Source organism: Protomyctophum parallelum (genome assembly GCF_964188405.1).
Source record: "Protomyctophum parallelum genome assembly, chromosome: 3".
In the NCBI taxonomy this organism is placed as follows: Eukaryota; Metazoa; Chordata; class Actinopteri; order Myctophiformes; family Myctophidae; genus Protomyctophum; species Protomyctophum parallelum.
In genome coordinates, this window is record NC_139698.1 from 23,212,959 (window position 1) to 23,228,379 (window position 15,421).

A 15,421-nucleotide genomic window follows, 5' to 3' on the forward strand; every position below is an offset into this window, starting at 1 on the left:
ATTATTCATGGCTCTCCAGAGACATCGGCACTGGTGGGAAATCTCATGCATAATTATTGCTGAGAAGATGAAACGGCGTTGACGTCCCCTAGCCCCAGTGGTTCTGAAAGTGGGGTCCGGGGACCCCCAGGGGTCCTTGAGGGAGTGCCAGTCGGCTAAAGGATGGTGTGGCAGTTCACCCTGCCACTGACTGTATTTATCAGACTACAATGAGTTTCCTGTGTTATTTTATCTTGGGGTGGTATTTGTTTGACACTATATTGGATGATTGATGATTGATTGCTAATTGGCTCCAGGGTAGGGAGCATACTAACTGGGTTTGTGTGGGGAACACGCCAACTTGATTTAGTATTTAGAGACACTTATGTTTAATTATATTATGGAGATGATTTATATTGTGTATTATGTGACTCTAGAATGTATTGTGAATGAACTGTGATGTCTCTGGACATTGTGAGGCCACTGGTTAGATTGTGGAATCAATCCTGGGTTGGTTTGGTCCATGGGAGGGGCCTGGCCTTTTTAAGAGGGGGACCTGCCACTGCCCAGGCAGTAGAACAGACCTGTAGAGCCAACCAGGCCAGTGAATGTAAATACTTATTTTGTGTATTTCTTGTAACAACCATTTCATGTGGACACTCAAAAGGTGAATAAAAACTGCATAGAAAAGACTGCTTGCTATTTTTTTGCCATTTTGGGAAAATGGACCCTTATGGTTCTGTAACTCTTGAGAGTGTACAAATGGACCCTAACGGATCCATTTGGTTCCATTTGTACACAGTTAAATTAACATTGATTTTACAATATTATAAATGGGGGTATCAGAGATAGTAATGACATTACATGGGGGGTCCGTAGCCTATTGCATATCAAACTGGGGGGGGGGGGGGGGGGGGTCCTTGACATTAAACTGGTTGAGAATCACTGATGGAGACGTAGAAATCTTCTCTTATGAGGGTCCCTGGCATATCTTTTCAAATGGAGGGGGGTCCGCGAGCTAATTAGTGTCAATTTGGGGGTCGTTGAGAAAGAAGGGTTGTCCGCACACTGTACTGTATATCAGCTCCCAGGAAACCTTTATTGAGTACCGGTAACAACGTTTCGACCCTTCCGGGTCTTCGTCAGGTACGAATTTGTTTTTGTTCAGTGTTCTTAGATGTGCGTGCTTCCTTTTCATCCAATTCGGGGGTCCTTGAGAACCACTGCCCTAGTACCCACAGGGATGCGCTCACCGCCAGTCCACCAGGAAGCATAGCAGAGATTTTTAATGAGAGAGTCTATTAAACAGCGTGCTGCGTTTGTGTGTAACACTACGTCTCCCTTGTTCTTTTCTGTTGTTGCAGACCCAGAGGACTACCAGCCGCCCATATGGAAGTCCTACTGTAAGTAACCGTATCTGCGGAGTCATGTGTGCGTTGATTAAGAATGTGTGTAAGCCTTGACCCCCCCCCCCCCCCCACACACACACACACACTCACACACACACACACGCACACACACACACACACACCCCCTCTGCCTCCACGCCGATGCTTGTCAAAATAAAGGAGCGCTTATGTTCAATCTATAAATAACAGGAGGAGCATTTCTCTCCTGCGTGTGTGTGTGTGCGGAAGAATTAGGTTTTCAATTTTCTGTGGGGGGATAAACTCAATATGTTGCAGTTAAATGCTGCACACACACACACACACACACACACACACAATATGTACTCTCATCAGAGATCAAAAGCACAATACTTGCACAGACACGCACGCACGCACACATGCACCAGCTTATGCTCATGCAAATAAGTGATCACATACCCAGACACGCAGTCACATGATGCACGCACGCACGCACGCACACACACACACAAAGGCAAATCCCAGGTCTCTGAAGAAAATAGGTTGGCATCATCAGCCAGGAAATGCAACTCCTACACTTATGTACCTGCAACGCGTCTCAGTTTAAAAATGGCTGGATGGGTTTGGGAACAGTCAGCTCATTATTAAACGCTGCTTGCTGTGTGGAGCGCAGAGGAAATGGGGTTGAACCGTTATATCTGCATGGCATCTGCAAAAGAGAAACTGCAGGAACTCAGCAGAAATTACATTATTTTTCACGCAGCATGCAGCGTGTGGAGCTGCAGGGAGCGTGTCTGTGGCTCACTTTGAGCTGGATCCATTACGTTTAGCTTACATCAGTGGTTCCCCAAAGTGTGGTCCGGGGACCCCCAGGGGTCCTTGAGGGAGTTCCAGGGGGGGTCCCCAGTTATTAAATGATAGTTTGGAACCAGAATCGAAACAGTCATTTTTGCAATAATGTGATCGATGCACTACCCCGGTCACCCACTAGCGCACCCAATTACAGTATCTCACCTCGACAGGCTATTTACGGTATAAAACTATAGTCTATACCCGCTTTCCCCACCATCCATTCGTCCAGGCCGTGGGAGGGATTGATTGATTGATTGAAATATTGATTAACAGTTTGCAGAATTACAGTACATTTCAAGCACAAACTCAATACAAAGACTGTTAACTGTGAGTGGACGACCCAATTAAGCATTACACTTGTTTATAAGAGGGTCCACCTTGTTCAATTAATCAAAACATTTAGAGACGTACAAATAGACACTTCTATATACCTGTAGTCAAAGAACAGAACAGGAATTCATCATAAAGACCAGCCACTGTGACTACAGCTCCCATAGCATATAGAACCATGGCATTGCAGTCCATACAGGGACCTCCTCAACCACAACTATACAGATCACAAAGACGCTAATAAATGTAGCTTAAATGTATGATGGAACATTGGAACATTGGCTTCCTCACTCCCTTGCATAATACCAATGGTCACTGACTGACAGTCACATGCTGTGGAATTTTAGATCGGACGGTCAACCCCGCTGAGGAGATAAGATAGATGAGGACGGACGGACGGCAGGGTCGGGAACGGACTGACCGTTTAGTTTTATTATAGGATACTGAGCTACAGTTCATGGCTCAGTGGGATGCTTTCCGTGCACCATATCTCTCTACTGTACGTTACTGTCTGCCTGATGATGGAGCCTCTCCTCTCGTCTCCCTCCTGAGTCCCCCTCTGCCCTCTGCGCCCTCCGTCGACATGCATTTTTGACATCCTTGACATGAAATATTGAGCACCTGCACTGATACAGAAACATAAGGTTTTTCAGAAAACTGTCAGGATTTTGAAGACATTAAAAAAAAAGCGCCTAAATGGGTTAACCCATTTTGGGGCGGGAACCCCTTTTGGTGTTAGCATTATGTTATGCTTTAGCTATTGAAAAATAGCAGATCTACAAGCTCATAGCACGCCACCGAGTGGCCACCGAGCGCCACCGAGTGGCGTGCTATGAGCTTGTAGGTCTGCTATTTTTGAAAAATTGTCAAGGCACACGGTGCACTCACTGTGCATCATTTCTGGCAACGGTGTGCCTCTCTACTCTGAGCCAGAAGAAGGACCGGGTCTTGTCAAAACTGGGAAGAAATATCAAAGGTTATTAAAACAAAAGAACAAGGGCTACATTATGTGGCTAAGTTCAAAACAGTACAGTCTATGGTTGTTGCACATCCAGTCCCCTTGCTGGCGCTGGACTAAAAGGTGGTTACACTGTAGAAAGATGAGTGGTAATACGCATAAAAAGTAATACGCATTAAAAACAGGTTCACTATTGGACTATACGTGAAACCTGTAAAATGACAGTGTTTGTCTAATAAAACGAAACACGCAGACTTCTCATCTTTTTACACTACGTTATGTGGCAGCCATTTTTTAAATCAGTGATTCTCTAAATTTTTTGTGTCATTGACCTCCAGTTTTTTGGGAGCTTTTCTGACTTTATTGATAGTAGTATTAAACCCTTTTGGTGTTAGCATTATGTTATGCTTTAGGTGTTGAAAAAAATAGCAGATCTACAAGCTCTCGGTGCCGCGCTATGAACTTGTAGGTCTGCAATCTTAGAAAAATCGTGAAAATGTGCCTCAAATCTTTGAATATATTATATTATTACAGAGTGAACATTTTAACTAAAATCTTTGCTTCTGGGTCCCTGGAACAACATATTTTCAGATCGGGGAGGGGGGTCCTTGACATGAAATATTGAGCACCTGCACTGATACAGAAACATAAGGTTTTTCAGAAAACTGTCAGGATTTTGAAGACATTAAAAAAAAAGCGCCTAAATGGGTTAACCCATTTTGGGGCGGGAACCCCTTTTGGTGTTAGCATTATGTTATGCTTTAGCTATTGAAAAATAGCAGATCTACAAGCTCATAGCACGCCACCGAGTGGCCACCGAGCGCCACCGAGTGGCGTGCTATGAGCTTGTAGGTCTGCTATTTTTGAAAAATTGTCAAGGCACACGGTGCACTCACTGTGCATCATTTCTGGCAACGGTGTGCCTCTCTACTCTGAGCCAGAAGAAGGACCGGGTCTTGTCAAAACTGGGAAGAAATATCAAAGGTTATTAAAACAAAAGAACAAGGGCTACATTATGTGGCTAAGTTCAAAACAGTACAGTCTATGGTTGTTGCACATCCAGTCCCCTTGCTGGCGCTGGACTAAAAGGTGGTTACACTGTAGAAAGATGAGTGGTAATACGCATAAAAAGTAATACGCATTAAAAACAGGTTCACTATTGGACTATACGTGAAACCTGTAAAATGACAGTGTTTGTCTAATAAAACGAAACACGCAGACTTCTCATCTTTTTACACTACGTTATGTGGCAGCCATTTTTTAAATCAGTGATTCTCTAAATTTTTTGTGTCATTGACCTCCAGTTTTTTGGGAGCTTTTCTGACTTTATTGATAGTAGTATTAAACCCTTTTGGTGTTAGCATTATGTTATGCTTTAGGTGTTGAAAAAAATAGCAGATCTACAAGCTCTCGGTGCCGCGCTATGAACTTGTAGGTCTGCAATCTTAGAAAAATCGTGAAAATGTGCCTCAAATCTTTGAATATATTATATTATTACAGAGTGAACATTTTAACTAAAATCTTTGCTTCTGGGTCCCTGGAACAACATATTTTCAGATCGGGGAGGGGGGTCCTTGACATGAAATATTGAGCACCTGCACTGATACAGAAACATAAGGTTTTTCAGAAAACTGTCAGGATTTTGAAGACATTAAAAAAAAAGCGCCTAAATGGGTTAACCCATTTGGGGCGGGAACCCCTTTTGGTGTTAGCATTATGTTATGCTTTAGCTATTGAAAAATAGCAGATCTACAAGCTCATAGCCACCGAGTGGCCAACCGAGCGCCACCGAGGCGTGCTATGAGCTTGTAGGTCTGCTATTTTTGAAAATTTGTAGAGTCGTTCCCAAGTCAAGGCACACGGTGCTCTCACTGTGCATCATTTCTGGCAACGGTGTGCCTCTCTACCCTGAGCCAGAAGAAGGACCGGGTCTTGTCAAAACTGGGAAGAAATATCAAAGGTTATTAAAACAAAAGAACAATGGCTACATTATGTGGCTAAGTTCAAAACAGTACAGTCTATGGTTGTTGCACATCCAGTCCCCTTGCTGGTGCTGGACTAAAAGGTGGTTACACTGTAGAAAGATGAGTGGTAATACGCATAGAAAGTAATACGCATTCAAAACAGGTTCACTATAGGACTATACGTGAACCTGTAAAATGACAGTGTTTATCTAATAAAACGAAACACGCGGACTTCTCATCTTTTTACACTACGTTATGTGGCAGCCATTTTTTAAATCAGTGATTCTCTACATTTTTTGTATGTGTCATTGACCTCCAGTTTTTTGGGAGCTTTTCTGACTTTATTGATAGTAGTATTAACCCCTTTTGGTGTTAGCATTATGTTATGCTTTAGCTATTGAAAAATAGCAGATCTACAAGCTCATAGCGCGCCACCGAGTGGCGCGCTACGAGCTTGTAGGTCTGCTATTTTTGAAAAATCGAAGAACGACTGACATAGAAACATAGCTTTTTCAGAAAACTGTCCTGAAGACATTTTTAGAATCTGATTTCAGGTCAGAATGGGTTAATTGATACCAGAGAATGACAGGAAACGGACAGAGACACGCATCTAAAGCTGGATCAGGATCGGGATTCGAACCTGTGGCATTAGAGCCCATGTGGTAGTATAGTGCCTGGACCGCTAGGCCTGCAGCGATTGACTGCCAGTTTGATATGCAGATTTGGCCACACGCTTAGTCTATGCAAATGGAACTAAAGGGTCCATTCGGTTCCATCTGTACAGACTCTTATAGGGTCACAGACGCATATGGCTCAATTTGGTTCCTATAGCTATTAATCATTTGGCTGAGAACGTCGAGAAACGGTTCTTTAAATGGTGCTTTCTTTCCTTTTTATCGCTTCATGTTTGGCAGCCAATATGAATAGTTTTAACTGATAGAGTATTAGACGGTACACTCGGCGTGCCAAGGCCAGTTAATGCTTAAAGAGAATTTAACATGCTTCTGAAGGGCGTGTGGTGGGTGACACCATTTGGGAGTTGGCTGCGTGATTTGCCTTGCAAAAAGCTTCAACATTGACTGACCCTGTCCCTGAACTTGCACCAGCATTTTTATTGACTCATGTGCTATTATGTGTTTTAACACGCCGTGCTTTGCAGGGTCTGTTATATAAAGCAAAAACGACGACACTTTGGTCGAGGTTGGGGTTGTGTGTGTGTGTGTGTAAGTTACCTTGTAACTGCAAAAGGAATGCGAGCGCTCGTCGCCAGCAGCAGTCTCTGAACCGGGTGCACGGTTCAGAGAAAAGAATCAAGTAAAACTAAAAGATCACCAGCAGCATCCTCTTCAAGTCCTTTTAGGGCTACGTACAACGGGATGCGTTTCTGCGTGTGCCTTCTTCCTTCAGCGTGAGGAATGTATAATGCAAAATATTAAAAAATATTAAAAAAATACTAAAACAGTCTATAACAAGCTAAAAACCAGCAGGTTCTATTGAAATTGTTATTTTGAAACTGTGTTGCCTTATTGTAAACTTGCTTGCTGTGGTGGTTATTCATATTTATTGTCATGTCATGTCATGTCACTTATTAAGGGACTTTAAGTGAGCACTGGTGATCTTTTTGTTTTAGTTTGTGTGCTGACCTTAATGCCATGATGTAACTCAAAATCAGCAACTCAAATTGTTAATTGTTGGTGGAATGTGCTTTTGCATTCCTTATGTGCTAAAAGGGGGACTTTAAGACCATGTGTCACTGTGCAAAATAAGTCAAAATCATCTGAGCAACAATTGAAGATATCTCAGCTATACATGAATGAATAAGCATTCATCAAACTCCCCTTTAAGATACCAAGAGGCCAAATCAAAACAAGAAGAGAGTCAAGTTGCTACTGTAACATGAGCAATGTGACAAAATGTCCAAACATTACTGTATGCACTGTATCACAATTTACATATCAATATCCGTCAAATGCAAATTGTTGGAACTGTGGAAACAGTAGTTAAGCAAGCTATATCTTTTATTAAACAGACCAAATTCTGCCCAGCTGTGATGCCGTTGTGTCGGGGGGGATTTTTCTCTCCTGCTGCATGCCTCGCATTCTTCATTTCCCTTTTTTCAATGGTTTCGGTGATTTTCTCTGCCAAGCTCTGCCAAGCACTTTAAAGTATGTCTAATCCCACAGAAGCCTGGTACTGTTCATACCCGACTAACCGCGTGTGCGCACGTGCCCGCCCGCCCGCGCGTGTGCGTGCCGTGTGTGTATCTGTGCACGTCCTCCGACTCCTCATCCAGGTCAAAAGGATTAATGTATACCGTTAGCATGCTGCATTAGCGCTCGAGCAGGGCTGTCGTCGTGAAATATGGTCCCCGTTGACTCACACAAAGGGGGAGCTCAGGTATATAAAGGCTGCCGTCTCGTATATAAAGCGCTGAGGGATTAGCCGTGCTCGTCTAGGATAATGGCTCCTTTAGACCTCCTCTGTTCCCTGCCTGGACAAGGACATCAAGCAATCAATGCGTGATTAGTTGCACCTGTTGGTCCACCGTATTATCCTGAAGACCAGCACTAGGTTGCACCAAGTTAACTTATTTAGACCTGGGAACGATTCTACAAATGTCTTCTAAATCATGACAGTTGTCGTCCTCAAACATTTTCATGTCAAGGACCCCCAAAACTTATATGTAATTGTAAAACTTTCGCTCTGAAAGAATATACATTCAAAGATTTGCGCCACATTTTCACGGGTTTTCAAAAATAGTAGATCTGCAACACTGAAAAATAGCAGATCTACAGATCAAGTAAGTTTGGCCTGACTAAAACTAAGACAATAAATATATTGACAATTTTGTCAACAAGTAAAAACTAGACTAAAATGCTAGGGAGGGACTAGTTGACAAGAGATCCAGCCTAAGTCATTGGTTGCATGCTGAAAATAGCAGATCTACAAATTATGCTACAAGCTTGTAGATCGGCTATTTTCAGCAAATGTAAAAACGGTCATTACGGCGGCATCAAAATTAATTTTAGTCGACTAAATCAACTGTAGATTTAGTCGACTAAAATCGAATGATATTTAGTCGATTAAAACTAGACTTAACACTAAAACTTTCCAGGTGACTAAAATGTGACTAAAACTAAATGAAAACTATTCAAAAGACTATGACTAAAACTGGGGCAGGCCTCATCCTGAAAGAACATTGTATCTGGAGACAGAGATCATGCTCCTTTTGCAACAAGAACTATTTCATGGTTCAAGGTCTCTTAAAACAGAGAGAAACAATGTATAATTTTAAGGAGTGTAAAACAAAGCTTCTTTCATGGTCCAAGGTCTCTTACAACGGAGAGAAACAATGTATCATTTAAAAGGCATGTAAAACAACAGGTTTTTCATCCAAAAGTTAATCCTACCCGGGTTTCAGGAAGTAAACACTATCGCTGTCCATATACTACTTGGACTGTCAGTCAGCTGTTGGATATTATTTACAAAATAACTTGTCAGGCCAGATATTATCGTTGGCAGGTTAGGGCCGATTCATACTCCTATTTTACAGCTGTTTCGGCGCTGTAGTGCCGAAATGATTTCGGCTCGTCACATGATGACACATTGTAGGCTCTACAGAGCCGAACAGACTTTTATTCGGCTCTAAAATAGGAGTATGAATCGGCCCTTAGTTCTGGCCTGCGGGCCGCATGTTTGAACAGCATTCCCACCTCAAAAGGTTCCACTGTAGGTGCAGTCCGAGTGGAATAGTTAGAGAGTGGCGACCGACACGCTTTGATCTCGCCACAAATTAAAGCGGGTGCCTATGCGCTATAGTTCCAAACATTGTAACTACCGTATCCCATTGAGATGGAATGAGAACTTCCGCATTCCATTGTTACAATGGGAGTCAACGCTTGGTGTCGTCACTCTCTTACTAGATTACTCTGGGTACAGTACAAGTAAGACGCGCAAACGCGGGAAGCGAACGCAGCTCGTAAATTGCAATAACAACAATTAGAATAAATTACGTAGTTTTTTTTTCTTTTTAGTTAGTAATTTTTTTAAGTTTTCTACTGTGTGTGTGTGTGTGTGTGTGTGGTTGTTTGTGTGTGTGTGTGTATGCGTGTGTGTGCGTGCTACAGCTGCGCCCTCTGGTGGCGGGCAGGTGGTGTCACAGCAGGACAGACAGACACACACACAGACAGACAGACATGATCTGCAGGGTCTCATAGTTAGTGCTCAGTGCATTCGCAATAAGAAGCCCCTGTTACTGTTGGCTTTCACTTAATTGTCTGCAGTAGCTTAATGCCTCCCATTAGGCTCAGTGGTCAATGTCTGGTTTTGCGTACAGGTTTGAATCTAGGTGGTAACACCTCCACTTTACAGTAGTGTCAATACTAGAACTATCTGGAAAGCAAAAGGGCCACAGGTCCAATCCATGCAGCAGTAAATAAACACAGTACCAGTTGTCTGTATAAACACTTTGCCAGTGTATTATTATACTTACTACCACTTATACTACTGTAACATACTTAGAATATACTTGTAGGCCCAGGCGGTGGCGTAACCGTCTGGGCACCCGACTGGTAATCCAGTCGCAGTGTGCCGCTGGTTCGACTCCCGAGCCCGACACGGCCTTTACTGCATGTCATCCCCTCATCTCTCTCCCGTTTCCTGTCAGCCTACTGTCTGTCCCTTCAAAAAACCAATAAAAGGCGTAAGCCGCAAAAAAGATCACAACAACGTCAAGATTTTTGGAAATCTATCTACAGTAGTGTAGAGTTAGTGAGTGTGTCGCCACTCATTCACCAGCGTATCTGGAGAACTGCCGGTTGACCTTGAACTCGGTGTGCTCATCGCAGAGGCCTCCAGGGTGCCACGTCGGCAGTCTGTTCGGTTCGGCAGATTTCCTAAACATAGATAAATCTGCAAATGCCCATATAATCCCTGGTGGCATCAATATGATTTCATAGAGTCTACGGCAGTGGTAACCAACCTTTTCAAGCCCAAGAGCCCATTCTATTCCCAATTGTAAGCCAAGATCTACCACTAAAACGTGTTAGAAAAAACACTTGTTTTTTTGCTATTTCTGACAGGCTCAATGCATGTGCACACATCCACACAAAGACTAAAGCTTAAATAAGAATAAAAACTTATAGTAAGTTATATTATCAATGTCAAATAATATTAAAGGACCTATAACATAGAATTCAACTTTTTCCATTTCTTTTCTGTTTTTGGAGCTCCCATATGTGTTTTCTATCCCCACAAATAACCAATTTTGAACAATCAGGCTTTCATATCATATCAGGTGCTTTAATAGAAATTGCTCTCAGGAACAGCTCAACTGATCAATGTCATCCTACTTTGTATAATTCCTCCTCTTCTTAAGTATTCAGTTCCAAATTTGCATTTCCACTTTGTTTACAATGTCCACCATTGTCGATTTTCCAAGCTGGCATGGAATGGAAACAACCTGGTTTTATCTAGCATCAGTATTATAATGACTCAAATATTAAATAATCTGCATCTGCACCCCCACCACCTCAGGACATTGTGGTACTGCAGGCTGCAGCTAAAACTGCTTTCAAAGTCCAGAAAGAAATGACAAGGCCTGGTTATATCAGTGGTGATTGAGGCTCAAAACCATTAGAAATAACTTTGAGGGACATAGACAATATGATATTAAATATTAAAAGCCATTTTAGAAAGTATGTTATTTGCGCTTTAAGACAAATGTATTAGAAATAAAAAATATTAGGACAAAAATACAAATAAACTTCTTTGTTGAGTTTTTTTTTTAATAAAACAAAATGCAAAGGACATGAATTGCTTTTACAGCACAATATTTTGTTTCTCATTTCAATGAATATTCACATATTTGTAAAGTTTGAACGCCAACTTTTAACCAAACGTGGGAGAAACACTGTGCACGGCTGCACGCACAAATAAAGAGTGCACTCGCGCACGCACATGACGGATTATTATCGATCAAAACAATCCTTAGCGTCGCTTACAAAAGCATGTGTTACAAAATCACCGACCTGGATGGATACATATCAGTGGTCCATCCATTGTGTGACCTGATTAACGAGCAACGGTAGGCAGCCGAGTAAGTTAACAGTTTAGTAAATTAATAGTCTACCGTAGCTGTGTGTCAGATGTTCTGTCTGAAGCAGTCAAAGCCAAGGAGAATGTTACAATTTAATTCACAATCGAGCATCTTGTCATGTTTTGACAGCGGCACTAAACATTTTGACAATTTGTCATAGTGATATTTATCCAGCCAGGTCGGTGATTACTTATCATTCATGCTGTGCAACACGCTAAGGATTGTTTTGATCGATAATAATCCGTCATGTGCGAGTGCCGAGTGCACTCTTTATTTGTGCGTGCAGCCGTGCAGTGTTAAAAGTTGGCGTTCGAACTTTACAAATAATAATATTGAATAATATTCAACGTGTCGGGGACGCTATCATGCTGCGTTCACTCTGATGCTCTCATTGCTCTGTGTGCTGCCTGCGACGGGAACAACAGACACACAGCACATGAGCACAGAGTGCTAAAAGGGGGAGGGCCGAGGGCGGTGCGGTGGAAGCAAGGGGAACAGATCTTCAAGCTGAAATGCATCGAGCCTCTACACGTTGTTAGCTTGTAGATCTGCTCTTTTTTTGCGAACGACATTCTGCTGTGTATTGCTGCAGACACTTCGGGATCGACTTGAAAGGTTCCCGCGAGCTACTGGTAGCTCGCGAGCCCCTGGTTGGTTACCCCTGGTCTACGGCATAGACTAGGGCCTGGATGCATCACACGGAACTCCATGTATGGGCATAAAAGGGACACAGACGGATAGGTGTTATACCACAGGTCGTTTCGAGGAAGCAGTCTGATTGGTTGAAACCGCCTTCTAGCCGTGGGTTAAACCAGCACCGTTCACCACCTAATCAAAACAAATAATTCAGCTGCTCTGTTCTCCCAGAGCGCTATAGCAAACTCGGTGGCTAGGCTAGCTAGTTTCTTGGGACATTTGTGGTCGTAGTGATTACATCTGTCATTTAAAAAAAAAAATGTTTTTCAGCGATTTTCTTAGTTTTAAGGGTAACTGTTGTATAATTGCAATATTACACTTGAGGGTGTGGTTTAACGTGATTATTGCCACTTCAGTGGTGCTTGCGGAACTCGACTTCGTCTCGTTCCTGACCGCATCACTGTCGTGGCAATAATCACGTTAACCCACACCCTCTCGTGTAATATTGCTTAATCGCATCGCAGCATGGAGCATGCATCTCCAACATGATGTATCACCCTCTGACTGGCCGGTACATCGTTGTTCCTGATTGGGCCCAATGCTCAGCGGACGCTGGGCACCAGTTCTTAATATTTGTAACACGAAGCCCTTTAACGACATCATGCCCCCAAAAGATTGATGCCAGGTTGAAAGTGCTGGAGCTCTGCCAGACAGAGTTCATTGAACACATTGGGATATTCAATCACACTTTGAGGAACGCCGGCTGCACTGAAGCCATACCATATCCACCACGCTGTGAGTGACGGCTCCCAAATCCACACATAAACACGTCAACTAAAATTAAAACACCAGTGGCCATGCTCTACATCCTCACTGACGGGAAACAGAGACAGTGACTGAAATGTAAATTTGGGACATGGTGGTGACACAAGCCATTACTATGCATGTCACGTACTGTACGTACTTTACAGCAAGGCAAGAGCAAAGGCAATGTTTAAATTTACATAGAGCATCGAGACATTAAGACGGAGTTCGTTTCTACAAATGCCTTATAAATCCTGACAGTTTTCTGGAAAACAGTTCTCAAACATTTTCATGTCAAGGACCCCCAAAAGTATATATGTAATTGGCCACCGACCCCCATCTGAAAATATGTAGTTCCAGGGACCCCCCCCCCCCCCACACAGAAGTAAAGATTTGACTTAAAAACTATCACTTTGAAAGAATATATTAAAAGATTTTCGCAATATTTAAAAAATAGCAGACCTACAAGCTTTCTATGATGAGCTGGTAGATCTGCTATTTTTCAATAGCTAATGTATAACATAATGCTTGAAACACCAAAAGGGGTTCCCGCCCAAAATGGATTAAGTGAGTTGCAAACGAATCCCATTATAAAAGGCCATTTTGAATACAACACAATAAACAATTACAGTGCAGGGTAAAAGGCCAGCGCTGTGCAAACAGAATGTGTTTGAGCTTTGATTTGAAAAGGACTGAGAGTTCACAAAAGTTCACTGAGAGATGATTGGTGCAGGAGGAGTTAGGGAATCAGAGGCTGACGAATGGGGACGAAACCACAGTTGATGGGGTGATTGGTGCCAGCTGAGATGATGTGGACCTCGGGCCTATCAGTGGGCTCTCAAATATTTTCATGTCAAAGACCCCCCAACATTACCGTTATTGTATTTGGCAGAGGACCCTCGTCTCAAAATATTTTGTTCCAGGGACAGATGTGCACACATTTTCAAGATTATTAGAAGCTCAGTCTACAAGCTCACTTCATGCCACACCATGAGCTCTTTATATCTGCTAAAAAATTCAGACCTGAGTCAGACCGATGGGAACACACTTCTGGCCTGTGCTTCATGCCTCCCTCTCTGTCTGTCTGTCTGTCTGTCTGTCTGTCTGTCTGTCTGTCTGTCTGTCTGTCTGTCTGTCTGTCTGTCTGTCTGTCTGTCTGTCTGTCTGCCCTGTCCTTCCTGTCACACACCACAGTATTGTCACACATGCCTCTCTCTCTCTATCTATCTCTCTCTCTCTCTCTCTCTCTCTCTCTCTCTCTCTCTCTCTATCTCTCTCTCTCTCTCTGTCTGCCTCTGTCCTTCCTGTCACACACCACAGTATTGTCACACATGCCTCTCTCTCTCTCTCTCTCTCTCTCTCTCTCTCTCTCTCTCTCTCTCTATCTCTCTCTCTCTCTGTCTGCCTCTGTCCTTCCTGTCACACACCACAGTATTGTCACACATTTTGCTCTTGATGTGTTTGCGTTCTGCGCTGCACGGCCAGCCAGGGGCCAGAAGAAGACCCTCCATTAACTAAACCATGTGTGTCTCTCTCCAGTGTACCAGCTCCAGCAGGAGGCCCCCAGACCCAAGAGGGTTACGTGTCCTCAGGAGGTCAGTATATAGGATCTGTAAATGGATATGGTGGCAGGGGTCACGTTAAAGGTCACACACAAACCGTGCACTGTAAATGGCTGAGGTTCAATGTATCTCTGAGAGTGCACATTTTGTACAATCTCAAGAGATATTTAAGGTGTATTAGGCCTGACGTCGAAATTTAAACAAATGTCTTCGAAATCCTGAAATCGGAAATGGCTATGATTCTATTATGTTTTCACGATTAAAAAAAAAATAGCAGACCCACAAGCTCGTAGCGCGGCACTCGGTGCCACGCTATGAGCTTGTAGATCTGCTATTTTTCAATAGCTAAATTATAACATAATGCTTAAAACACCAAAAGGGGTTCCCTCCCAGAATGGGTTAAGGTGTCTTTAAGTGATTATGTATTTTGTTGTTTAAAAAAAATAATTATTGAATTACTCAGGCATAAACAAGTGAAATTGGAAGTGATGGAAAAATATATATTTCCGTTCAAAAACATTTAACGGACCAAATTTAAACTGGAACACTATACGATTGAAGTCGACGAATGATGTTTCTGTGGGGTTTCTCATTCCTGATTGGATACAATTGGTATCCTGAGCTGAAAATGTAATTTGCTGTTCACGATAGATAACAAACACTGGGCAAATGGCAATGATTAGAATTAGAATTTGACTGCGTGCACTGTTTTTGTTGTTCTGTATGTTCCCGACAAGTCAGTCAAATAAATCAGACCAACCCTAGGAGGGGTTGGCACGTGTCATGTGTAACGATTGTGACAGTCAGTGCATTCTATTTCTGATAGGAGCAGCGTTTAGCTTAGCGACAAAGCCCACACACGACATGACACC

General features: G+C 42.8%; 1 protein-coding gene across 3 annotated transcripts in view; it reads left to right on the top strand.

Moving 5' to 3' along the window:
• chn2 (chimerin 2) overlaps positions 1-15,421 on the top strand; it is a 76,390-nt gene that overhangs the window by 17,098 nt on the left and 43,871 nt on the right. For 2 of the 3 annotated variants that reach the window (XR_014569069.1, XM_083761581.1), the window contains exons 2-3: positions 1,344-1,382; positions 14,527-14,582. Coding sequence is in view for 2 of the 3 variants with exons in the window: in XM_083761581.1 (XP_083617707.1) it covers positions 1,344-1,382; positions 14,527-14,582 (95 nt within the window). In the remaining variant the exon portion in view is untranslated. The remainder of the gene's footprint in view (positions 1-1,343; positions 1,383-14,526; positions 14,583-15,421) is intronic. The other variant, XM_083761582.1, reaches the window with a different exon arrangement.